At 39.5% G+C, this 26,505-nt stretch overlaps 1 protein-coding gene across 5 annotated transcripts in view; it reads left to right on the forward strand.

The window, feature by feature from the left end:
• The window catches only part of PTPRZ1 (protein tyrosine phosphatase receptor type Z1), a 177,992-nt gene that overhangs the window by 76,481 nt on the left and 75,006 nt on the right, over positions 1-26,505 (forward strand). For all 5 annotated transcript variants that reach the window (XM_059171692.1, XM_059171691.1, XM_059171693.1 and 2 more), the window contains exons 3-6: positions 17,500-17,679; positions 19,826-19,977; positions 23,079-23,174; positions 23,677-23,743. In XM_059171692.1, coding sequence (XP_059027675.1) covers positions 17,500-17,679; positions 19,826-19,977; positions 23,079-23,174; positions 23,677-23,743 — 495 coding nt within the window. The remainder of the gene's footprint in view (positions 1-17,499; positions 17,680-19,825; positions 19,978-23,078; positions 23,175-23,676; positions 23,744-26,505) is intronic.

Below are 26,505 nucleotides of genomic sequence, written 5' to 3' on the forward strand. Positions count from 1 at the left end.
AAGAAGACCACGTTTTTTGTACCAGGAAGAAAATAAATTATAAAAAATAAAAGAGGAGTAGCTGGTGAGGAAGATTAAAATGGAGGCTTTTGCTGTTTTACTCGTGTTGCTCTTTTCACTTGAAATACATGCAACTTTTAATTGTTTAATTAAAAAAGAGAAAAATAATATCATAGAGCCTGCAAATGTGTGCCTACCAAAGCAGAAATTCAATTAGTTTCAACTATTGAATTACCGTCTAGTTTTAATTGAAAAACAAAGATAATTGAATTGGTAATTCTACATTGAATTTAATGATTTTTCTATAGAAATAGTTTGGATTAGGAAATAATACTGGAGCCTCAAAAATATGTCATTTAATGTGAGCGGCCCTTTATTCAAATCTGCCAAGGATTCTAACCGAAATAAATGAAAACAGGATGTTGCAGTGAGAACTTGTTTTGTAACTCTTTAAGACTTTGTTATTTAGCCTCTGTTCAAAGAATTTTGTTTGTCAGGCGAAATCCAGACTAAATTAAAATGATCTGCCACAGTTACATTATCATTCTGGGTTCCAAATAAGTGTTTTCTTTTCATCTGCATACGGAAACTTCCTAATACGACTGACTGGGGCACATGAAATGGAGTTTTATGCTCCATTGATCTGGATTCTCTGTAGCTGCTTAGAAATATTTGGAGCGTTTTAGTGGATTTATTCATTGTAGTGACCACGTTTCCCCTTACCTTTGTGAAATGCATTTTGCTGCACCTTTTAGTTATTCTAAAATAAGAATTCGTTAATCTGCTTGCTGCAGAGAGCACTCCTGAGAACTAAGAGAAATGATAAATGCTCACAAATACCAAAAAAAGTACTAATTGTAGGTGATACTCATCAGTGCGTTCAGTCGGTAGTAGTCTCTGTAAATAGAACTGTTGACAGAGCACATAAGGTACCTGCTCTGATTAAGCTTGCATTCTATTAGGGAAAGAAAAACAACTAAGTAAGCAAGGTAATTGCAGAGTATGAGAAGTATGATGAAAAGAATAAACACAGCAAAGTAAGTAAGTAGGTAAGAGCTTAGCCGAAGTGGGAGGGCCTTTCCAAGAGGGGGATATTTCAGTTTTAGATTTGAAGAAAGGAGGAGCCAGCCAGCGACGCACAAGGGGAATGCGTGTTTCAGGCAAGGGCATGGCAAATGCAAAGGCACTGGGACAAAAACAGAGTGTATGGTTGAGGAAGATTGGAGTGTGGTAAAATGGAGAAAGTACATAACCCCTTATTTTGTGTCAAGCATTGTGCTAATGGTTTCCTCTGCCTGAGCTCATTTAAGCCTCATAGTAATCCTATGAGCCTCATCCTATTATGGTCCATATTTTTAAGTGGGTGATACTGATGAACAGAATGGTAGAGAAACCTGCCTGGGATTCGTCAGCTGGTGAGTGCTGGGGACTGGATTTTCACCCAGAAAGTCTGACTTCAGACCCCATGCTTTCAGCCTTAAACTATGCTATTTCCCAAAGAAAGCATCATACAAAAGTAAATCATTATTGGTATTACTATGATAAAGTTCAGTTACCTTTTATAGCTTAAAAAAAAAACCCATCTATATTTCCATCTTTCATTCCCTAAAGAATGTTGTGTCCTGCTCCATTTGCAAAGCTTTACAAAGAAATGTAGACAAATCGGAGAGTATTTGGAAGAGTTAGTGAAGAGTCTTGACCCATGTGAAGCAGTGTGACTCTCATGAAAAAGATGAAGCTCCCGAGACTATTTGTCTCTTTGTCACTATTCATATATTTTCAAGGCCATTGGGTGGAAAAATAACTAAACATTTTGTTGGCTCCCCCAGTAGATACAATTTGGGGAGAAATTACTTTTGGAGAGGAACTTACTTTCATAGAAGAAATGACTTCTAGCATCAAAAAAAAAATCTAAAACTGGAATAAGCTATGCTGGGCGAGATCAAAAGAGTCCAACATCAGAGGCATTTAAGCTGAGGCCAACCACAACAACAACAACAACAACAACCTGTTAAGAGTGTTGTATAGAGGATTCAGGCAATCATTGGATAATTGAACTTAGGTGGTTTTTCCCAATCCTGAGATTCTGTGATGGATTGATCAGAAACCATGAGAGTCAGATGTGGCAGAGCAGGGCATGGATGACCTCCAGTGCTAGATGCAGCTGAAGAAACAAAGTAAGATCCCAAACAGGAGGGCTCCACTTAGATATGGAAACCCCATTGTCTTCTCTGGTTATCAAGGGGATTGGTGATCTGGGGGGACTGAAAAGCTGGAGTAATCCTGTTTTAGTGAACAGACACTCAGCTTTCTACTCTCAATATCCTAAACCAATCCTGACACTCCAGGGAACAGATGCTATTTAATGTCTTTCTTAGATTCACCTGTAATTCTCAATGCATTGATTTATCTATATGTCTTCTAGACCTTAGGTTCAGTGAAGGAAAATTCGTATTTTTGTTTTCAGATCTAGAGTATTAAGAAAAAGTAACAGACAGTAAGTAGCAAGCCCTTACAGGTCCAGAGCATTGGATCAGAAAGTCAACTTGGAGTTAGAAATGTATTTGTGGCCAGCGTTCACTTTCCAATTACCCACCAAGGTCCTAGATGGTGCTCCTTGAAGAGAAGACTAAATCACAAAGTACATGTTTCATTTAGAAGATTATAAAATCCAAGTGTTTCAGTAAAAGACATGATGAGTTGTGATAGAATTAGGTCTTAGATCTGGAAGACTTTCTTCATTTGGTGTTCTAGAGTTCTACCAAATGAAATTACAGTGAACTGGTTGAAAATAAATGTGTATGCTAAGGCTGTTTGTCAATTTTTATAGAGATATGGCTTAATGTCAACTTCTTTGAAATTCCCAGTTAGATTTCATAAACACGGAATAGCAGTGGCTTCTTAGAGTTGGGATGATTATAACCTCTTTGCCACCTACCCCTGAAGAAAAACAATGCTTTGTATGCAGTACTTTTGGTATTACTAAACTTCTTCAAGTTTGGTGTTTGAGCAGTGGGAAAGAGTGATTTATTTGAAGAACTTCTTAAATGTGACTGTCTTGAATACTTTCTAGAAGTGGTGTTTATTATTTGGTAGCAGCATTTGTGAAGATGTGGTATTGCATGAACTAAACCAGAGCAAACAGGAATTGGCTCCTCTGAGAGTGCATTGTTGACTTGCACCTTGCTCTTAAGTTAGGCCGTCTTTCATTATCAGATAGTTAAAAATGTCTAAAACAGATGTCAGCTAGAGCCTTCCAGCCTTTCAAAGATGTCGGTAATGCTGACTCAAAAGCCATTTTGCCTCTTCATTCCCTCATCTTCCACTGCCTTTGGAAATCTTAAACTCTCTATAGGCCTTCTATACCTTCTCAAGGGGTTTCCCGTCTCTGTGCCTGATTCCCTTCCTTTGGCCCAGCACTATGCAATCACCAAGGGCAAGGAACCTGCTCATCCAAGAAGAAAATCTACTGGAATCTGTCATTACTGGAAAGGTTGTTAAGGAATCTTCCACTGGCTGGGCCCAAGTTAAGATACATTTGAATCCATGCAGTTTTACCTTTATTTTGCATAAGAGATAAAACCTTAAATAATCAATTTATTAAAAATCAAATATACTTGTCTTGCATGACAATTTTATCTTTATTTGGGATTGATAGTCCCTTGGCAGGGACTCATACCTTCTAGGTTAAAACCCTTTCTCTTCTTTAGCCTTTTTACGTATACAGGGACGCTTGCTAATTTAATGGACTATTGCAGTAAATCTCTTTGCAATGTAAATTGGTTGCCAGCTTGTTTTATCAGATTTACAAATTGCCATGGACTGGAATTATTTATATTCAAAATTTTTTTTATTTAAACATCATCGGTAAGAAATACATTAAAAAAAAAAAAATGAAAGAGCTGGTGTTTGGACTTTTGTTCTTTTGCAGGAGTTTCCTGACTGAGACTAATCAAAAAATAAGTGGAGATTTGAGAAAACAGAAAGGCTGGAAACATAGCAATAGTCTCTGTCAGTCTCACAAGCTGCTTGATGCCATGTTTTTTAAAAACCACTATAAATTATGATTCAACTTTAAGATTTTAAGAACCAAGCAATAAATTTGCTCTCAAAAGAGAAGTTTGGTTTCATTGTCACTTACACACTTTTTGTTTTCTTGTTTCAGGCTTTTAATTTAGGTGATATTTTTCATTATCTATTTCTTTTATATTTCAGAGGTTCTGTTTGCTCTCCCTTTGGACTGTTTATTACAAATTGCTTGTGAAGAAATACATTTGAGTTGTCATTTCCCTTAAATAATATCCTTAAGAGTGTCTGTCTGTAGAGTCCTTTCCCTTGCTGTGGAAGGACCATGATACAATATAGCAAGACTGAGGAAAGGGAATTTTTGCCAAAAGCAAACAGACTCTTAAGACGACTTGAATAAGACCATGCCACCTGCAACTTAAATCCCTTCCAAAGCCCAGCAGAAAAAGTTCAACCCCCTTGTCCTAGCATTCAAAGCCTTTACATGTACTTGACCTTAACCTCTTTCCTCTCCCTGCCTTGTGCCTTACATGTCAGCACGTAGAACCCCCTACTGCTCTTCTGAAATAGCCGTTCTTTCTTTTTCCTGTGCTCATGCTGCTCCCTCTTCTCAACTTTCTTCCCACCTTTAATTTGATAATACTAGCCCATGGTTAAGACTTATCTCAGGCATCTTGTCATTCAGGACGCCTTCTTTGTCTTTGGTCCTGTCTCGTTCAGAACAACTCTTTGGGGTCCCTGGAATATTCGGTGCATATCTCTGCTCTTGTACTTACTAGATTATATTCTAATTCATACTTGAAATGTCTTGGGTCCTAACTAGGACTTGGAGTTCTTTTTTTTTTTTTTTAGATTTTATTTATTTGTTTGTTTGTTTATTATTTATTTATTTGAGAAAGAGAAAGAGCACGTGCATGTGAGTAGGGGAAGGAGGTAGAGGGAGAAGCAGAGAATCTCAAGCCAACTCTGGACTGAGTGCAGAGCCCGACACGGGGCTCCATCTCATGACTCTGAAATCATGACCTGAGACAAAACCAAGTGTGGGATGCTTCACCGACTGAACCACCCAGGCTCTCCTGGAACATGAGTTCTTGATGATGGTATTCTTTTTGAGTTATTTTTTTTTTTACCAGACTTATTTTCTATCTAACATCAAACAGTCCATAAATATTCGATGAATGAGTGAACAAATGAACAAATAAGAGCTGTATTTAATGGAATGAAGTTTTGACGGGAGATAATTCCTGGTGGGAACAATGGATTTATGGTATTTACCCACAGGTTCTTTCTTAGTCCTTGCTTGTGATGGTGCATCTGGGAGATTCGACTTCTGAGAGTATCTTGTGATAGATAGCATACAGAGAGGAGGAGCTGATGGTTTTATACAGGAAGTAAGGCGGCATCTTTGGTCTTACAGGCAGTATGCTCTTTAACCAAAAGAGTGAAACAACACTATAGGAAAATTGGTTTGGAGCTCTATCACAAATAGATGGATATCAGGTTATAGCCATGCCTCAGACTTCAACTCTGAACCCCCGGTCCTCACAGCAAAAGTAGGAAAAAGACAAAGAGTTGTGGTTTTTGTTGTTGTTGTTGTTTTTTATCTTCTATTGCAAACCAAGGAGTAATTTCTGGGGCTCTTTTTTTTTTTTTTTTTTTGATTCTGCATTTGTGATGTCATCAGTAGTAGCCAGACTATCGCAACAGAGAAATCTCTCTCTGTGAGTTTCTCCTCAATCAACATTGAGGTCAGTTCGTTAACAACAAATGCTACACAGAAATCGTGCAATTAATCAGCCTACATTGCGTTCAGTCTCAATCCTGAATGTTAAACGGGGGACTGGTTTGGAGAGGATCAGGCAAATATAAAGGTCATAGCATTAATCACAGAGTTACCTAAACCCTCGGACTTTTCTTTCTTTGAGAAGTGGTGGCTTGTGAAGCGATGAAGGAGCAACAAGAAGTTCCCACAGTTTTTGGTCAGTGTTACATTTCAACAAGGATTTTTCTGATTTTAATTAGTTAAATATTCCATACCAGCCTCTCACAGTAGAAACACTGTAGCATGGGACTTCTTGTCACTCTTACCATTTTCTAACTTAAAATGTAAGATGGCAGAAGATGCTGTGATTGTAACTGTCAAGTAGCTTTTTTTTTTTTTTAAAATGACCTTTCCTGGGGTGCCTGGGTGGCTCAGTGGGTTAAAGCCTCTGCCTTCGGCTCAGGTCATGATCCCAGGTCCTGGAATCGATCCCCGCATCGGGATCTCCGCTCCGCGGACAGCCTGCTTCCTTCTCTCTGCCTGCCTCCCTGCCTACTTGTGATCTCTCTCTCTGTCAAATAGATAAATAAAATCTTTAAAAAAATGACCTTTCCCCATATCAGATTTGAGATGGGGGGGCGGAGCTTCGGGTTCTCTGACCTTGAGGATTCCTTCTCACCCACGCTCCTGTTGGCTACTACAGGACTGCAGCTCCCTAGTCTCTGTGCTTGCCCATCAGGACTACTGAACTGGGGAAAACAAAACACACAGGGACACACTTTCGAGAGGTGCCACTGCAAGTTCATGGCCTCCCCCATCAGCAGAGCCAGTGGGTGCCTTCTATCAGTCTTATCTGCCCATTATTGCATTCTCCACGATTTTCCTCAAGCCCAGTCCCCTCCCTGGCTCTCCCCGCACAGCGGATGATCCTATCTCCCTAACAGTTTTCTTGAGAAAATAGGGAAAGGGGGTAAGGAGATTCATATATCCTCCAGTCCATGCACATATAGTATCTCATTCAGTTTGCACAGCCTGAGAGTGAGAGATTATGATCCCTGTTACAGGTAAGGTCACAGGTGTGTGGTGCCTCTAAAAAGCGGGCTCCACTCCCACGCTTCTTTTCCTTGCATGTGATGTGATCATGCTTTACAGCGGAAGCTCTGTGCTATGAACTATCAGACTTCTCTTTTTCGTATTTCTAAACTCTTAGATACAAATCCGTATTTCTTTGGTAATTGTTTTCTGTTTCTTTGCCTCTCCTCCATCTTCTCCCCTTGCGTGGACCTTGATCACGGACCTCCCTTAACTTCAAACTCTTTCTTGTAATCATTGTATCCCCTTCACGCATCTGCATGCTTGAATCTCTTTCTGCGTTAAAATCCATTCCACACACCCCTGCATCTCCGGATGCACCCCGATGATTGTTCTTTCCTCCACAGGAAGCTTTTAGAAAGCATTTTCTTAACTCTGCTTTGTCACCTCCAGTTCACTCTTGTACACACTGCAGTCTGAATTCCAGGCCCATCATTTCACTGAAGTTGTTTTGTTCCAGGAATATGAGATTTGCAGTTTAAACAAAATCACCAAATCCAGTAGTTACTCTTCAATCATGATCCTTCGGGCTCTCAGGTGCTATGATCTCTACTTCGGGATAATCTCTCATTGTTGAAACGATCCTTTGTGACATTCCCAACGTCCTTTTCTCCTAAATTCGCAATTCTTTTCCGGGCCATTCATCCTCAATATCTTCTGCTGCTGTCCCCTCCCCTTCTGCTCCTTCAGTGTTAGCGCTCTCCAGGGTCTTATCGTTGATCCTTTTCTTCACCTGTCAGCTCAAAATGAAATATATCCACATCCATTAAATTACCACCATAGAGAGAGACAGATCAGAAACTTACTTCAAAGTTCCTGTTTAAAATTTTAGGACTTTTTCAAGTTAGAAAAATTCAAAATGATGCTGTTCCTCAACCTCTACCTCTAGTCCTCTTAATGGCTCCCAGACCCATATTTTTTATTGCCTCATGAACATCGTGGGCATCGCAAAGTCTGTAGGCCCAAAACCAGATGCAAAGTCTTTCTTTCCATCCGTTCTCACAACCAACATTGACTGATGCTGATGAGGGAGCAGGAGGCTGACTGAGGACAAAGCAAAAGCTGGCACCTTGCACCCCCTCTCCACCCGCTCCCCTCAGTAATATGTGTAACATTCCTCAGGGCCCCCTGACCGCCATATAGTTACCTTGCAGAGATCACAATCCTGTAAGACAGCAGTCTCCCAACTATCTTGATGTGAATGGCTTGCCAAAAGACAACATTGACCAAGCCTCCAGACCTCTGATAAGGACACCTAGTAGGCCCTCTTTAGCATACAAAAGCTCCGTTGAAACCTCCCTTTCCCTCACCTTCCCCCAACCACAGGGTACGTAACCTGCCGTCCCTCACAACCCAGGGCAGCAGCTCTTTCTGCCCATAGGTCCTGTCCCCGTGCTTTAATAAAGCACCATTTTGCACCAAAGATGTCTCAAGAATTCTTTCTTGGTCTTCGGTTCCAGACCTCAGCCCACCAAACCTCACCTAGGTTCTAGAACTTCATCGGTACCGTTGTCCACCCAAGTGTGCTCTGGTCAGAATTTTGGAAGTTGTCATCCTTTGCTCTTCTCTTTTGCTCACTTCCAAATAAGAATCCTTTAAAATAGTCCTGAATCCTCAACACAACATCCTGCTTTTAGTTGTTTATTGCATCAGCTTGTAACCTCTCCCCCCCATACAAATTTCTTGCCTTAAATAAATTCTTCTTTACTTCTTTATAGGATTTATTTCATTTTCGGATTAAAGCAGTGGTTAATTGTGACCTTTTATGAGCAGCATCCTCTTGTTCTACTTATCGATTTCATTTCCACCCACCACAGATTAAGAGTAATAGTATTTACTCTTCTATATTAAGAGTAATAGTATTTTGCTGTGTCAGTGTCCTTAGATCTTTCCAGTTTCTATTTTTATCTTTTCCCTGTGGTCTACAAAAACCCAAGTTTATTGTTCATTGCATTATAGAGCAGTAGTTTTTACTGTGAATTGTTTTTTAGGGTTTTTTGTTTGTGAATTTTGGATTTTTCTAACTTGAAGAAGTCCTAAAATTTTAAACAAGAACTCTGAAGGAAGTCTCTGACCTTTCTGTCTCTATTTATACTGAACGTCAGTTAATAATTTCTTTTTTTTTTTTTTCCAAGAAAAAGTTATGCTATGCTCAAGCTACCATCTGTCACCATACAGTGCTATTATAATACCACTGACTATATTCCCTGTGCTGTATGTTTCACCCGTGACTTCTTCCTCCATTACTAGAAGGCTGAACCTCCCACTGCCTTTCCCTCCTTTGTGTCCATCTCCCCCCCTCCCTTCCCTTCTGGCAACCACCAGCTTGTTCTCTGTATTCATGGATCTATTTTCTTAAATATTTTAATGCTTAAGGAACATTTGTGCTAGCATTTTTCTAGATCAATTGGTATCTACCTTCCCTGACATGTCTCAACTGGATATATGGACCAGGCTTGCCAAGATTTTCTGCCATCCTGATGTGAGGGTCCCATCAGGACAGAAGAGAAAGGAAAATGAGGTCTTGACTAAACAGCTTCTCATTCAGAAGTTGTTTGCATTTGATCTGCTTCCAGTCCCGTTCTAATAACAACCATTATCTATATTCGCCAACTGCTTTGCTCTTGGGAGCCCCAGAAAACCTCTGTTTGGCCAGGAACAGAAACAGCCGTGCTAATGTGTGCATGTAGATGCGTCCTCATTCTTGCTTCCACCATGGGAAGTTAGCTCAGACATCCTTCTTTGCTTTTAGTTTATGTGATGACATTTACTGGTATGTTCTTGTTTCTTATCTTTGAGGAAGCCCCCTTTCTCAAGCAGATGACTGCAGCATCTGAAAAGTGTCTCCTTAAATAAATCATCTTTCCTTTGTGCTGGAGTTCTAAGTTCTGTACTGAATTTTCATTGATAATAACACGGATTTGTTTCATTTTTATATTGGATTTAACTGATATTTGACCCAAGTCATTCACTACCAATAGCTTTATACTATTTCAGTGACTTATATTTTGGTTTTTATTAGATTCTTTAGCATATAGGAAGGAAGCCCCTAGTAATTTATAAAGCTGCAACTTACAGTGTGTGGAATTTCGAGTGGAGTTAATTCAAGGCAATTAATAATAGATGCTACAGTCCTAACCACACTCCACACTTCAATATTACATTTCTATCGGCTCATTAATATTTTTATATGTAAATATGAAGACAGGCAAACATTTTCTTACATCAAAACTGGGCTAGAAAAGTAATTCATTAAGATTAAAAGAAGTATATATTTTTATTAACAATTTTATGGTCTTTAAAGAATCAGTTCTAAGTGTCCTATTGTTCAAATCTTGGTAAACATCAGCAGTTTACGGTAACCTTAAAAAAAAGTAAATGTTGGGGGGCACCTGGGTTAAAGTGTCCCATTAAAGTGTCCAACTCTTGGTTTCAACTCAGATCTGATCTCAGGGTCTTGAGGTCAAGCCCCAGCTCGGGCTTTGTGCTTAGCACAGTCTTTTAAGATTCTCTCTTTCCCCTCTCTCCCTCACCCTCTGCCCTCAACCCCCTGCTCGCTTACTCTCTCTCTCTCAAATAAATAAATCTTTAAAGAATAACAAGTAAACGTTGGGATTTTTATCATTTCTAGGAATTTTCAGTGGCTCTCTGCTCAATACTTTACCCAATACTATAATTATTATAAATATATGTATTAAAATTATTTTATACATTTTTCTGATACTGGAAGGTAGGATTCAACAGGAATAATGCACAAAGAAAGCAAAATGGTTTTTTCTTTGAATTTCCTTTCATTTTCATCCCTTTCTCACTTTCTTCTCCAAATATTAAAAACCTGCATTGGCTTTTTGTTGTTGTTTGTTGTTGTTGTTGTTTTTAACTCATTCCTCTTTATTTTAAACTTTGGTTTTCTTCGGTTGATATTTTTATACCAGGTACTGGTGGACTAATATTTTTCTACACAGAATGTATTTAAAACTGTGTTTCAAGTTAGAGAGCTCATTGGTCAAGATGTGTAGTACAAGAACACCGAAGGGTAGGTAACTGCAGAGATCTTATCTGAAGTACGGATTCATTCGAGAAACAATTATTTAATCCCTAAGTGCCAGATTCTAAGAAAGGTACTGAAATTACAGTGTGATTAAGAGACAGACAAATAAGTATAACAAGGTGTTTTAGCTGCTCAGGCAGTTATCACAAATACCAGGGACTAGTAACTTGTAAACAACGTAAGTTTACTTTTTATGGTTTTGGAGGTTGGAGGTTCAAGATGAAGGCGCTAGTGAGGGCTGCTTCCTTAGATCACTGTCTTTCCACAGTAACCTCACAGGGTGGGGGGAGGGGATGAGCGATCTCTCTGGGATCTCTTTCATAAGGGCACTAACCCCATTCAGAAGGGCTCTGCCCTTGTGATCTGATCGGCTTCTAAAGGCCCCATCTCTGAGCACCATCACACTGGGGATCATGTTATAATTTTTAACATGAAATTTGGGGCATTCAGTCCATTGCCCAGGGATTCTGTAAGAATGAAGACAATAGAAGATGCGTTTGAAATTGCACCAGATTAAGAAGTGTCTCTGTTTCTTCCTTTCCCGCCTTCCTGCTGACTTAATCTAATCTCTCTGATAAGGCAGCTGTGAGCTCCTGACTCTTCCTGAGTCTCTGTGCTTCCCATTGGCCTATCTGGGGACAATTGATCAATCTGCCTTTCCTCTCCTTCTAGAATTGCTTGATGTCCACGCTTGCTCATTGGACCAAGCTAGATGGCTCACTTCTTTCTGCGCACTGCCCGAACTTTTCTACCACCCTGGTTTGATCTTGGTTCCTTCTGCCTGTCAATATTCTATGTTTCCCTCAACGCCTCCATTATGTGCTTTTGATCTCACATTTATTTCCATCCTGTCTACTCCTTTAGGCATTTGTCTACTTCAGACTTCACAGGCCTCCCCCCGCCCCCACCTTCTGGAATGCAAGAATAAACAGACCATCAAACAAACGTGAACTCCTGCAGATCTCCCACAGAGTCTAGAATTACTTTCCATTCTGTTTGGAATAGAGAAGGCACAGAATGTAAATATTGAATATATTCATTTGGTGCACAAGGACTATATCACAAGCATTTTATTTATTTCTGCTATGTGCCAGACTCAAAGTTTGGCAATACCATATAGATGAGTTAGATAAATTAACAAACAAAATACAGTCTGTGAAGTGCTCCCATAGAGGAAAGCAACAGGAAATTTATAGGAATGATACTAATTCAGATGAGGCAATATGTGGATGAAAGAATGTATGGGTATGTGAATGAGTAATTTATTTTAATTGTCTAGAGCTGACATTTAATACTCTGCAGTCTTCTATGGGTAATCACCCTGATAATCTTCTGTTGCAACCACAGTGAGTCCTAATTTCTCCCTTCACAATAGTTGCTAATAACACTCAGGTGGATACAATCTAGTTCTAATGAATTCTGTCTGTACACCTGCTTCCTCAGGTACATCAACCTGCCTTTAACCGCTGACGTTTCCAGTTGTGACATTAAACCTATTAATTTGGAAATTTAAAAAATAATGTTTAAGCATAAGATTAATCTAATATTTCATTATTAAAGATAGGTAAAATCTACTTAGTGTTTCTTTGATCTATGCTTCATTCTTGTGCACAATTTTAACACTTCATTAGTTTACCTCGTTTAGCTTTCTACTTATAACGATTTGAAACAACCTTGTTTCTAGAGTCCTTTGCAAGAAGAACCTCAAGTTATTATTTTTATGAACTTTTTCTGTGTTACAGACTTTTGCCGAAAAAACTCTGGATTCTTTTTTTTTTCATTTTGGTCTTTTAATCACAAAAATTCAAAGGTCTTTGTTTTTTTCTTCTTCTTTTTAGTTTGTTTGGGGTTTTGTTTTGTTTTGTTTTGTTTTGTTTTTGAGTGGGTGGAGGAAGGGGAAGTGCTGGAGAAGGAAAAGGTCGGAGGAAAGCCAGGTGGGAGGGGTGATGACTCAGTCAGGACCCAGTGCCATGAGGCGGGTGACCCTGTTCTTAAAGGCAGCCCTAAGAATGGAAAGGTAAGGGGTTCAGAAGGAGGCAGGCCGCCTGTGGGGGGAGATGGCAGCAGAGCGCGCAAGGGGCTGGCAGGACAGAGGGCTGATTGGGGAGAGGGGCTGGGAGGTGGGCGTGCGCCGAGGTTGGGGGCGACCCAGAGGTGAACGTGGGGTTCCCGGAGCCTCGTCCTAGCCTGCAGGATTCCTGGCCCGAACCTGCCCTCGCCTGCCCTTCCACTTCCCCGCTGCCCTTCAGGAGTCTTCTTGAATGTGTACTGTCCTTGGCACCGTGATCTAGTTGGTGTGTTAAACTGGGTCCACACTCAGTGTAATCGTTTGATACACTTCAAACATAATCCAGTCACTTAGCATTATTGGGATATAAAATGTCTAAATTTACAGACCTTGAAGTTTATTAGGACTAGCCCACAAAGTTGTCATGTCATGAATGGTCAAATATGACTTACCGCTGATTTTAGAAATGTTTCTTTAATTGTTTATTTATTTCTGTTGACATTTCATGTTAGATCTCTTTGAGGTTTTACACTTAGGAAACAAAAGCAATGATCATTTTTTATTTGTCTGATTTTAGGCATTGAGCCAGTATTTATGGAACATGTACTATGTCCCAGGCTTTTTTTTATTTCTAGCTTCTGGGGTGTGGAAACAAATAAATAAACATAATATTTTAAGAGAACAAAAATAAAGTAAAGAGAGAGGATTGAGAATGACCAAGGGAGGGAAGTGGTTTTTTATGCAGGACGTTCAGACAGAGTCTCCCTGAAGAGATGCATTTGAGCAAAGACCTGATAGAAGTGGGAGAGTGAGTGAGTGGGCCTTGTGGGGAGGGTGGGGGGGGGGGTATTGGGGGGTTGGGCAAAGCAGTCCAGGAAGTGTTCCTGGAAGAAGTGACAGCAAGTGCCAAGAACCATGGCTTCCCACGCTCCAGGGAAAGAAAAGAAGCCTGTGTGACTGGAACAGAGTGATTAATGCTGGGGGCTAGGAAATGAGATGGGAGAGAATAGGAATGATGGTATCTTAGAGAACCTCTTGGTCCTGGTAAAGAGCTTATATTTTCTTTTGAGTGGAATGAAAGGTATTAGAGGGACCCAGATCAGGAAGTGACACATGATCTGATATATATATTAAAAGTTTACTGTAGATACTAATTGTACTAGTTTTCTGCATAACAAATTCCTACAAATTCAGTGGCTTTTATTTTATTGTTTTAAAAGATTTTATTTATTTATTCATTTATTTATTTAGAGAGTGCAAGCAGGGGGAGGGGCAGAGAGAGAGAGAGAGAGAGAAACTTAAGCAGACTCTCCATTGAGTACGGAGCCTGACACAGGGCTCCACTCGGGGTTCAATCTCACGACCCTGAGATCATGACCTGAAAGGAAATCCAGAGTCAGACGCTTAACCGACCAAACCACCCAGGCACCCCAAATTGTGTGGCTTTTGAACACATTTATTATCTGCTAGTGTCCATGGGTCAGGAGTCAGAGAGAAGGGACTACTTAACTGGGTCTCTGCTCAGGGTCTGCTAAGTCTACAGCCAGGATGCTAGCAGGGCCATGTGCTCCTGCACGGCCTAGGGCTTATACAGCTTGTCAACAGGAGTCACTTCTTTTTTTGCAGGATTGAGATCCAGGTCCCCGTCTTTTGTTTGTTTGTTTTTGCCATCTTTACCATTTTTTCCACTGTGGTAAAGAACATAAAATTGTCTATCTTAGCCGTTTTTTAAGTATACAGTTCAGTAGTGTTAAATGCACTCACACTTGTGAAACACATCCCCAGAACCTTTTCATCTTGCAAATCTGAAATTCTGTACCCATTCAACAGCTTCCCCTCCCTGTCTCCTGGTAACTATTCTGCTTTCTCTCTCTATGAATTTGGTGACTTTAGCTACCTCATATAAACGGATTCAAACAGCATTTGTCTTTCTGTAACTAACATATTATATGTTTGTTTTTCTGGGCTGTCAGCCTGGGGGTGCTCTCAGATCCTAGCTGTATGTACCCCTCTTCCAGCCTCGCGGCCTACTGCTTCAGAGCCAGCAGGAGAATCTCTCACACTTTGAATCTTTCTCTCCTGTCTCCAATTTGCTGTGACTGAGCCTTCTGTAACAGAACATTATCCGCAGCAGGGACTCCCATCACCTTTGTCATATAACGTAACCCAATTAAGGGAATGACTATCCCATTATATTCACAGCCTGCCCATCTTTGAGTAGAAGAGATTAGACAGGACCTGTACAACCGAGTGTGGGAGTTGGCCAGGGGCATCTCAGAATTTTGCCTACCATGTAGGTGGAGAACAGATTTGGAGATGGGGGACCAGAGAAGAAGCTGGAGATCTATTAGAAGGCACTGGAGATGTCTAAGCCATTGCTTCTCAAAATTTAATGTGTATATGAATCTTCTGGGGATCCGGTTAAAATTAGATTCTGACTTAGCAACGTTAGGATGGAGGCCTGACGCTCCCTAACAATCTCCTAGGTGATGATGATTCTGCTTGTGAGATAGCAAGACAGAGACAGGCTCACGGGGACTGTGGCTTGGACGAGGCTGGAGACAGTCGGGATGAGAAGCTGGCTGATAAGGATATAATTTGAGAGTCGACCCAAAAGGGCTTGGTGGGAAGGAACCAGAGGCACGGGGATGACTTTCATGTTCAGAGGATGACCGAGATCGTAGGAGGAGTTTACTTCAGGGCAGAAATCCAGGTGTTTAGTGGGGGATATGCCAGATTCGAACACACACAGAGATGAACACTAAATGATGTGGGAAATAGCAGGCTTATTAATCATATGCAGTGTTACTAGACACTTTACAGTGTTTGTGGCACCACAACCATGAGACTCTTCCTAAGGGTCCTTGAAAATTTCTTGCAGCGCATTAAAAAATGTAAGCAATACAAAGGGTCTTGTTGGTGCATGTGTGGTTTCTCCGCTTCTCTTGCACTGACATTAGTGAAGCAAACAGTGTTTTCTTTCCCGCGTGCCAGAGTTCTTTACAGTGAAATTAACATATCATTACTCAAATCATTAAAGCTGTTCCTGGAAGCCAAAATATGCACCCCTGGGCAAATTTAAAGCATACCACATTCCAGCTCTCTCTAGGAATAGAGCTAGATTTTAAAATAAAATGAGTTTTCAGCACCTATTGATTTTCGTAGATGCTCACAAGGAGATGAATTACCTCATTTTTCCTGGCTATCTAGGCCATTTCATGGCATGACTAATTAACATTTCTTTCCTGGGCCTAAATTATGCAAAGTTCACTTTGTCACATTATAAGACTTTGCATGGAAGTGAAAATCTTCTCTGAAGCCTTTATCAAAAAAACAAGATGGCAGAGTCTAGGGCTTTGTGGAGGATAGGCTTACTTCTAATTTCTCTAAACATTAACCATGTAAAATCGTGGCTTTACCCACACTCATTTTCTGGTTTTTGTTTATTGTTTTTTAAGATTTTATTTATTAGAGAGAGAGAGTGAAAGAGACCCTATGAGTGGTGGGGAGGGGCAGAGGAAGAGGGAGAAGCAGACTTCCTGCTGAGCAGTGTGCCCGGAGGAAGAGCTTGATCCCAGGACCCTGAGATCACAGCCAGATCAGAAGGTGGAAGCTTAACTGACTGAACCACCCAGGCGCCCCACCCAGACCCATTTTCTAAAAGAGAAGCCTTTGAAAGGGAGATAAGCCCAAAACTGCTACCACCCTGTTCTTGGGTGGGATCGCGGGAGACAGGTAGAAAGAGAAAAGTTTAAGACTTTTAAATAAAACATACCTGTTCTTTGTGTTGCTTGGGCTCTAGCTAAGGTCATATCCAATGACAAGGTTACAAGAGATAACCTTCATTTCATAACCTTTATTTCAGGTAGCATGAAATAAAGGCAGCACAGGGCAGCTTTGCTTTAAAGGACGGTGCATTCTGTGGAACAGGTGGAAATTTACTTCAGCATAGGCAAAATCTTTATAGAAACCTTGTTTTCTGTTTCATAAAACCTGGTAGACTTCATGACCAAAAAAAAAAAAAAAAAAAAAAAAAACCAAAAAAAAAGAGTGAGAGAGAGGAGGAGATATTTCAAGGAGAGCATGGTGATTATGTTTTTATAAATCAGACCCTGAGCAGATGACAGTTAAACCAGATCATTGAAAGGCAGGGGTGACAGAAGGTCTGAAGGAAACGACTCCCATTGAGAGTGCTAAGGAAGTCAGAATTTAACACCTGCCATCTGGACACATTTCAGTCTGGAACCTGGGCTCATCCAAACTACCTGATACAGCCGTTAGGCTTTCTGTTGATTTGGAAGAGTCTGATGGCTAAGCAAAGCCATTGTTGAACCCTGAACTTGACATAGCTTCTCTTTTAGTCCTCTTTTTATAGTGTATCCCAGTAGAGCCCAGAACCCATACCCATGCACATTTGTTTAATGAACTGATTCAAAGAGATTCCATTTTTTTCTACTATTGTATCTATTTTTATGGAACATATGAGCAACTCTATAAAATAAAATGTAGCTTTTGCATAGTAATTTAAGAAACTAACTTCTTACTCTTTCCTTTCCTTAGGAGCACTGAATCAAAAAAACTGGGGAAAGAAATACCCAACATGTAGTAGCCCCAAACAGTCTCCTATCAATATCGATGAAGATCTTACCCAAGTCAATGTGAATCTAAAGAAACTTAAATTTCAGGGTTGGGATAAAACGTCTTTGGAAAACACATTCATTCATAACACTGGGAAAACAGGTAAACTGTTTGCATTTTGTTTGTGACTTTAATATGTTCATTGGGCTTACAGTATGTTTATATCAGTTTCATTTCATTTTCATGTCCTTCATTTTATTTCATTTCATTTTCTTTGTGTGATATTCTATGAACTGCATAGAAGCTAAAGGTAGAAGAAACCAAATAAAACACAGTAAATGGGAAGTTTCGATAACATTTTGAAAATGTGTATAAGAATAAAATGACCAAAGTCATCACATCGTATTCTTCAATAATAAAACAATAATGATGCCTCCACCAGAGGGTGTGGTAAAGATAATGCAGTATACGCTTATATCTTCCATCTCTGGTTAAATCACTTAGTTAATCAGAATTTCCTTTTCTTGGACAACGTATTGGCTCTGGTTGCTCAGCAGTCATGCTACATTCAATACTAGGGTACAAAAAAAGGCAATCATCTATAATTAAATATTAACAAAGAAATCAGTAGCATTTCTATATAGAAAGTTTAAAATTATATACTGTCCTTAGGAAGCACTCTGTAACTGCTTTTTTTAAAAAGACTGTCTTTTTTTTTCTAAACATGCAAATTATAATACCATAAAAAATTCCAGTGAACAGTAGAGGGACAAAATAGTCTTGAAAAGTAAAGAGCATTCCTTCTCTGATACCATATTTTAAATAAAATTGTATGTATATCAGGAAGTTATAGAATAAAAACAAACTCATAGGAAAAATATTCTAAGTTATAATAGGAGTTATGTTGAGTGGTTTTATCATTAGTGAATTCTTTCTCTGTTACTGATATTTTGGTAATGCAATTATTTGAATGTAGTAATTTCATTTTAGGTCCCATAAGGCTAAGAATTTTTCTATATCAGTTCCTGATACATAATAAACATTCATTGTTTCTCAATGAATAATTAATAAAATTATTATATATTATAAGATGTTAATTAAATTCATAAAAGCATGTTGTCCCAAATCTTGACATTTTCATTACCAGTTTCGAAGGATGTTACAAAGATGTAAAGCGTGTAACCTCTGCTTTATTTTTCTTAGTGGAGTGTGGTCAAGGTCAATTTATCCTTAGAACATGCTTTTTAGGTTCACTACTGGCACTTTAAAGTGGAACTATGAATTGTGGAAACTTTAGCAAATTATTTAAGCTCTCTCTGATTCAGTTTCCTTATCATTAACATAGACTATAATGGTATCTCTTTCTTCATTGTGTGAAGTTCTATAAAAATCAAATGTTTAACACATGTAAAGTACTCTGTGAAGTATAGCACATTGGAAGTGACCCATGAATGTTGCTGTTGTGCTTGTTGTTATTATTACTGAGGGAAGTTTAGACCTTTAGCTAGCTAGCTGCAGTGTTGGATTCAGTCCCTAATGAAACAAGTGGTTCCTGCCTGATAGAACAAAGACTATTTAAATCTGATGGAGAGACATTAAAATCTAGCATAAGGCTCTCAAAAGAAACATTAATCTTTAGATCATTTGTAAAATAAAGTCAAAATATCTGCTGTGGAACTCAAATAGGAGAGTTTAAGATTCTGAGTTGCCAAACATCACATGGCCAAGCCCCATCAGTGGGAATGGATTTCCCACCTGCTTTGCCACGGTGTGGGACAGAAGTTCCAGAGCCTGATGAAGCCTGGGATGATGCTTGCTTGTAGGGATCAGGACATGGGACGAAAACACCTGCCTGATAAGGAGTAGGAAGGGTTGAAAGTGAGAAGTGGGGGGCACTCCCAAGAGATGATTTCTCCTCCACTATTCTGTTCCTTCTCTCTTTGCTGTGTCCCCTCACTACCATCAAATGCCTTAGGAAAGCAGAGCTCTGGGGTAATGGCAGTCTTAGCACACCAAATGGAAGAGGGCAGGTGGACTGGCGTCTTCTGCTGTTAGAGTCAAATCGAAGTTTGTTTTAGTTTATATTTGGGGCAATAAGATACACAGAATGTATTTTGCAGAGTTACAAGTTCAGCTTCCAAATGGTGACTTCTTTTGTATTTATTTTATGATTACTTATTATTACTATGTTATTTGTTTATCAAATAAATGACTTTCTTAGTGTATCTTTGATAGGAGAAAATTTAGTTGAAATTTATAATTTTGATTTTCTGAAGCATAGATACAACTTTGTGTTTTTTCTTTTAAGTGGAAATTAATCTCACTAATGACTACCGTCTCAGTGGAGGAGTTTCAGAAGTGGTGTTCAAAGCAAGCAAGATCACTTTCCACTGGGGAAAATGCAACATGTCTTCTGAAGGATCGGAACATAGTTTAGAAGGACAGAAGTTTCCACTTGAGGTAAGTCCCTGGTTCCACTGGCCACTGTTTCATTTTCTAAATCATTGAGATTTTATGTAGCATATAATTTGATTAACTTCTAATCCAATTTTATAATTTATAGTTATATTTTGTTTCTTGTTTAGCATCTTCCTTTTTCATTAGACTAAACTCAATAACGATCATACTTGATTTTCCACTTCCTGGCAACTCAGAGGGCCACCCTGTAGACATCTGACCAGCAAATGCTGATGAGTGAAGAAATAAATGAAATTCCTTCCACAGCTCAGGAGGGGAAAAAAGGGGAAATTTTATCAATTTACTGGAGAATCAAAGAAATGCTAAATAAATGAGAACATTTTTCAACTTTAAAATTGGTTATATACATGTATATAATTCTAATAAATAATGAGTATGCAGTAAAACAAACACTTTCATACATGTGTGGAAAGAGTATTAAATTGGTAGTTTGCTTGTTTTTATCCAGAACTTTAAATGTTTCATTCCCAATGCCCACCATTTCCACTTTTAACAATTTAGTCTAAAAAATAAGACATGCTCAAAAATGTATGTGCCAAGATTTATTTACAAAAATAACAAAAAGTTGAAAGAAAAGGAAATGATTATAAATACATTATGATGGAAAGGCTCCTGGCTGGCTCAGTTAGTAGACCCTACTATTCTTGATCTCGGGGTTGGGAGATTACTGAAAAATAAAAATATATTTTAAATTCCATTGTGATGGAATATTACAGGTCTTATAAAAACCGTATGTTTGAATAATTTATTTACACAAAAATTCATCAAAATATATTAATGGGTTTTTCTTTTTTAAGATATTACTGCTTTTTAAAAGCAGGATGTAAAATAGTATGCACAGTATTTAATACTCTGATTTTGTGAAATGTGAAAACTAATTAAATAGTGACTGAGGGTCCAGAGTCTAAGTTGAATGGACTAGGTTTGAATACTGACTTCACCATTTAGGTGTTATAGACGTAACGTTATACAAATATTTAATTGACCTAAGCTTCCGTGTCTCGCTTGTGAAATTGACATAAGAGTAGCACCTGCCTTATGAAGTTATTATGAGGATTAAATGAGAGAGGGAATTATTACTGTTGTAAAAATAATTGAGGGAAACCGAGAAGACATGAGTAGTGATTTTTCCCTGGGTGATGGCATTTTAGGTACCTTTTCTCCTATCCTTTAAAATTCCCATGTTTTTGAAATTATTTATAATAAAACTGTATTACTTTTATAGTCAAAATAGTTACTGATAATAAAAATAAGACAAGTGAATTATCTGTTAAAGGACTAAAAATTTTTGATGTGGATAAGCACATTCAAATTTATAGTTTATAAATTTATGTTTTTCAATATATTAAATATCCTTAAGGAGAAGCACATTTATCAAATTTGGTTTGTCAAAGAAATAGAAGTCAATCCATTAAACATATAACATTGTCACTTCAGGGAGTTTGCTATGTCACAATACTACTTATTGAGAGCAAAGAGGAAAAATCAAGAAAAACCCTAACAACAAGAAAAGCCCTAAACCAGCCAAATAAATGGTACAGAATCTGTGCATTAAACCTCAGATATTTTTCTTATTTAAAAAGCCTCTCAAGTTCTCAAGAACTTGAATCTTAAGAGGGATTGTTTGTTGCTTCTCCTTTTTTAAACTCTCTCCATGTAATTGTGCAAGCAGCAGAACTCGGGGATATCCTTGACTTGGTCTTTTTTTTTTTTCCTGGTCTCCTGCATCCTACAAGGAGGTCTTCTCAGTTCTGCTCCTAAATGATGTGGGAGGGCAGAAGAAAGTTCAAATTACCTTCGTCGCTAACTTAGATTGTTAAATGTCCCCCAGCTGGTCTCCCTCTCTCTCTAGTCTTCTTCTCCTCCATTCTGAGCCCTCTTCCCCGAAAGGCCTGCCACCTCCCACTCCTGTTAAGCGAAGTGCATCCAGTGTTCTCTGACGCTCTCAAGAGCAAAGGGTTGGGACTATCTCATGGGCTTCCTGGCGGGGCCCCTGCAGCCCCGTCTCCTCTTCTGTCTCACGTGCTCAGCCGCAATCACAACCAATTACTTCCCGCTTCCCACAGTTCTTCTTTCTGGCCTACTGGCCCCACTGACTTGAACATACATTCACCTCTTCTGCTTTTTCATCGTTCAGTTTTTATGCTGCTTATCCTTTAGGGGTTAGTTGAGCAGTCCTTTCTCTGAAAAGGCTTTGTGATCACCCAAGGCAGGAGCCACTGCCATTCTCACAGCAGCCCAACACCTGCTGTTTCTGCAGTCATAGCCCCCCAGCCACGCATTGGTCTTCACAGAGGCTTTCTGCTCTCCCCTTAATTATTCTCCTAACTAGCTACATTACCTGATTTCCAAGCTCATGACATGGGGAGCACCGAATTATAAGCGAGAGTAGGAGCCATTGTCAACAGACACATGGGCTGAAGTAGAAATTAACAAGGAATATAGTCCGGCAGGAGAAGAGGACACTTAAAATAAGGAACTTAAAATTCTTCTTGGTATCTTTTTAAAAAGACACCAAGTGAAACTCCTTTCGAGTTTTACTATTAATAGCATGTACCTGGGGGGTGCATCCGCTCTCACTTCCTCTCCCTCTGCCCTGCCTCGTGCTCTCTCAAATATATAAATAAATCAATCTTTAAAAAAAAAAAAGAATGCAGTATGATAATGTCCAAAAAAGGTAACTCAGACCCTCAAGAGAGGTGTGTCCCATCAAAGAATGAAACCATATTTGAAAGAATTCCAGCAAAATAGTTAAAATAACATTTGAGAATTTATAACATTAGATAATTGTTCTAGTGTATTACTACCCCAGTATGCCCTGGTAATGTCAAAGTGACCATTTCTCTCCCAGATGTGTCTAACTTTGCATTTCCCTCCTCACTGAGGATGATAAGTGATAGTAAGTACAGTTGTACATACATGGAATTCATAAAATATTTTGAAACTCTACAGAATATAGGATTATACAGTTTACAGAATTTTTCAAATAGTATTTACTGAATTGATAAATTATTTTATTGTCTCTTTGGTGACTTTTGTGATGTCTTTGTGTATGATAAAGCTATCATTGTTATATTTCATAGATGCAGATCTACTGCTTTGATGCGGACCGATTTTCAAGTTTTGAGGAAGCAGTAAAAGGAAAAGGGAAGTTAAGAGCTTTATCCGTTTTATTCGAGGTAATCATTATATATAGTTTAATGCTAACTTAATTTCTTCTTTAATCACACGATGTGACATAACAAGGCATATTTTTTAACAAATACAAGTGCTCGCAGGTGGAATAAGTTGTGATCATTTTCAAACAGAACCACTCCTTGGCTGGTGTGTTTTTAAAAGGGGACCCTTGCATTCATTAATTGGGTACGTCACTTCCAGCTGGAGCAAATGGTTCCGGGAGTGCGCAGATTTGCTTATGTGTACATGCAAAACATCATAATGATATAGAGCAGAGACTGGGAATCAGCATTTTTAAAGTGTATTTTTCGCAGTGGAAAACTTCAAAGGTAGCTGTTTTTTCTTTATTTGTTTTTATCTTGCTGTGGGGGGGGGAAAAAAAAGTATGCCTTGGGAGGATTTTACTTTTGGAGACTTAAAATGGAATTCACTAATCTTTTCATTTTATTGAAGAGTTAATCAAATATTTTATTCCATTCTTAGAGTGTCTCTCTTCTTTAATAGGTTGGATTAGAAGAAAATTTGGATTACAAAGCAATTATTGATGGAGTCGAGAGGGTTAGTCGTTTTGGTAAGCTGTTTGGAGAAATCTTTTTCTTCCAGATTTCTGTTTCAGATGCATATGAATGTTTATTATATTACAAAAATCAGTAATTCAAAAAGGAGGAAGGAAGGACCTTTTCAAAGAGGACCCATCTTTTTATACAATTTATACATGTCTCACTAAAGAACATTTTATCCGAAATTTTTGTCATGTAAAAATCATAAAATGTCAGGGCGCCTGGGTGGCTCAGTGGGTTGAGCCGCTGCCTTCGGCTCAGGTCATGCTCTCAGGGTCCTGGGATTGAGCCCCACATCGGGCTCTCTGCTGAGCAGGGAGCCTGCTTCCTCCTCTCTCTCTGCCTGCCTCTCTGCCTGCTTGTCATCTCTCTCTGTCAATCTTTAAAAAAAAAAAAAAAATCATAAAATGTTAATGTAAGTAGGAAGTCGAAGTTTTCTAGTTTTATTCTTGAAAATAATCTAATTACATCGTGCATTTAAAATATGTTTCTCTATGTCAGGTGCCTGGGTGGCTCAGTTGGTTAAGCGTCCACTCTTGATTTTGGCTCAGGTTATGAGTTCAGGTCTTGGGATAGAGCCCCAGTTAGGCACCATGCTCAGTGAGGAATCTCCTTAGGATTCTCTCTCTCCCTCTCCCTCTGTGCCTCCCTTGCACTTGCCTACATGCACATGTGCACACGCTCTCTCTCAAATAAGTAGATCTTTAACAAAATAAAAAGTTAAATGTGTTTATCTCTTCTGCCTGCAATATCCATTTGTTAAAGACTCTAATTTATAATCTGAAACCAGTTAATTTTATAAAAATCATGTCTTAAAGTGAAAGTAGAATTGATACTCGAGTGAAAACTTATTTCCTGGTGGTTTCCTCCATAGTCCCTTCGCTTTACCATTATGACAGGGGTTTTTTGAAGAAAGCGAACACTTACACAGAAAAAAGATGCCATGTGCTCTGATACTGTTCTGCCTACTATGTCATGGATCTTGTCATTTGCCACAGCGAATGCTTGTAACAACATTGGCAAGAGACAGCAAACCTGTTATTATTGTTATTTTATCTTTCATAAGCATCCACATACGCAGTATTAATGTGGCCCTGAGTTATTAACAAAATAAGGATTATTCATCTCCAGGAAGCTGCAAACTCCTAAAATTGAGAACCAAATTCATATAGATCCTTTTGGAAAGCTAAAGCCGGGTCTAGGATTGATTCATCTTTGTCGATCACATGTAAGGACCTTAACTGACAGAGCTTTTCAGAAGTCAGGAATTTCTGAGCTCACGCAGCGCTGCTCTCATCGGGTTTTTATGAAAGGTACAATCGACGCAAGATGGAAGCTGTTCTCTCCCTCCGTCCATGAGATTGTAAGGCTCAGCACTGAATGCCGAAACCACTTAATCTTTCCCTCGTTTAGTCAGGTGGATTCTGTCAAGACTGAAAAGAGGCAGCTGGCTTGCATTCCTACACTGAAACTGGGGTAAAATATGAAGCCTGAATGTCCCCGGGCCTCGCATCAGCCTGTGGGCCCAACGAGAGGGGTGTTAACACTGGTTCGTTAGTCCCGACTTGGGGCCCTGAGGCATCGTGGCCTTTTCTTCTCGAGGCTTCTTCCGTGATTCCTGGGGCTCTCTAAAAGGGTCCTCTGAGGATCGTGTGAGCTGAAGAACCACTTTGCTCATGTTCTTCGGCTAAAGTTTACTTGTTAATATTGACTCTCTGCCAACCATTGAGAGAGACACTTCATCAGAGCCCCTGCTGCCACTGAACAGCCTCGCTGAGAATCTGGATGGCCGGCAGCGCGCCTCTGCCTCCAGCCTGGCTCTGCACGTGGAAGCAGAACGTACAGTCTCGCCGCCTGCCTGGGAACACACCCTCACTGGCCTGCCTTCACTCTGTGTTCTGTCTCCCCACCCTGCTACTTGTGCACCAACTTCTTCCTCCTCTTTCACCAGAAGATAGAATAACCCTCCCGGTGTGTCACCTCACCCACTAAATACTTACTATTGCGACATATTTGGCGAGGACACCTAAGCGTCTACCGCTGGTCAGTGGGAGTGGAGCCGGGATCGAGCTCCTGGTCTGCCCACAGAGTTGTTCCACCACATTGTGGAGATGTGTATTAGTGTCAGTTTGATTTGAGTGGTTGTTAGATACGATCTGGACAAACTAAATAAGTCCTCCTCAAGGTAAATGTTTCTATTTTGACAGCTCTTAGACTAAATCTATTTCAGAGTCTAGAAAATCCGCTCATGCCCAATAAACGGAAGGCTTCCCAGTATCAGCCCTCAGCCATTGCTGCTGGGAGCCAAGGGGACTGAAGGCAGAGCTTCTCTGTAGGCAGGGACAGCGGAACTGTAGCAAAACTCCCAAACCCTGCTTCATATTCTCCATATAACGTGAGTTGTTCAGCAAACCACACTTTCAGCCATCATCAGGGTTACAAAATCTGTCTCGTTCCAGTGTGGGCTGATTACTCATTTCCTATATTCCTCTCCAAGAGACAAACCCATTTCCTGTTGCTTCCCTCCCTCCAACCTTTCATTCCCTTCCTTCCACCGCACCTGCTCTATGTTAGGCATTGTCCTACCCTTGGAGCGGAGAGAGAGAGAGGGTGAGGTTGTATCAATACAAAGAGAGCATATTAGTGTCCCATAAGCAGAGTCCAGAGAGAAAGAGAACTGTTGGTTAAATTCTTTCCAGTCACAAAGGAAGAAACACACCCCAGGTAACATCGTCGGTGATTCTCAAATGGGAGTTGTCCTTAGAATGGTTTC

Source organism: Mustela lutreola, chromosome 4 (genome assembly GCF_030435805.1).
Source record: "Mustela lutreola isolate mMusLut2 chromosome 4, mMusLut2.pri, whole genome shotgun sequence".
Lineage (NCBI taxonomy): Eukaryota > Metazoa > Chordata > Mammalia > Carnivora > Mustelidae > Mustela > Mustela lutreola.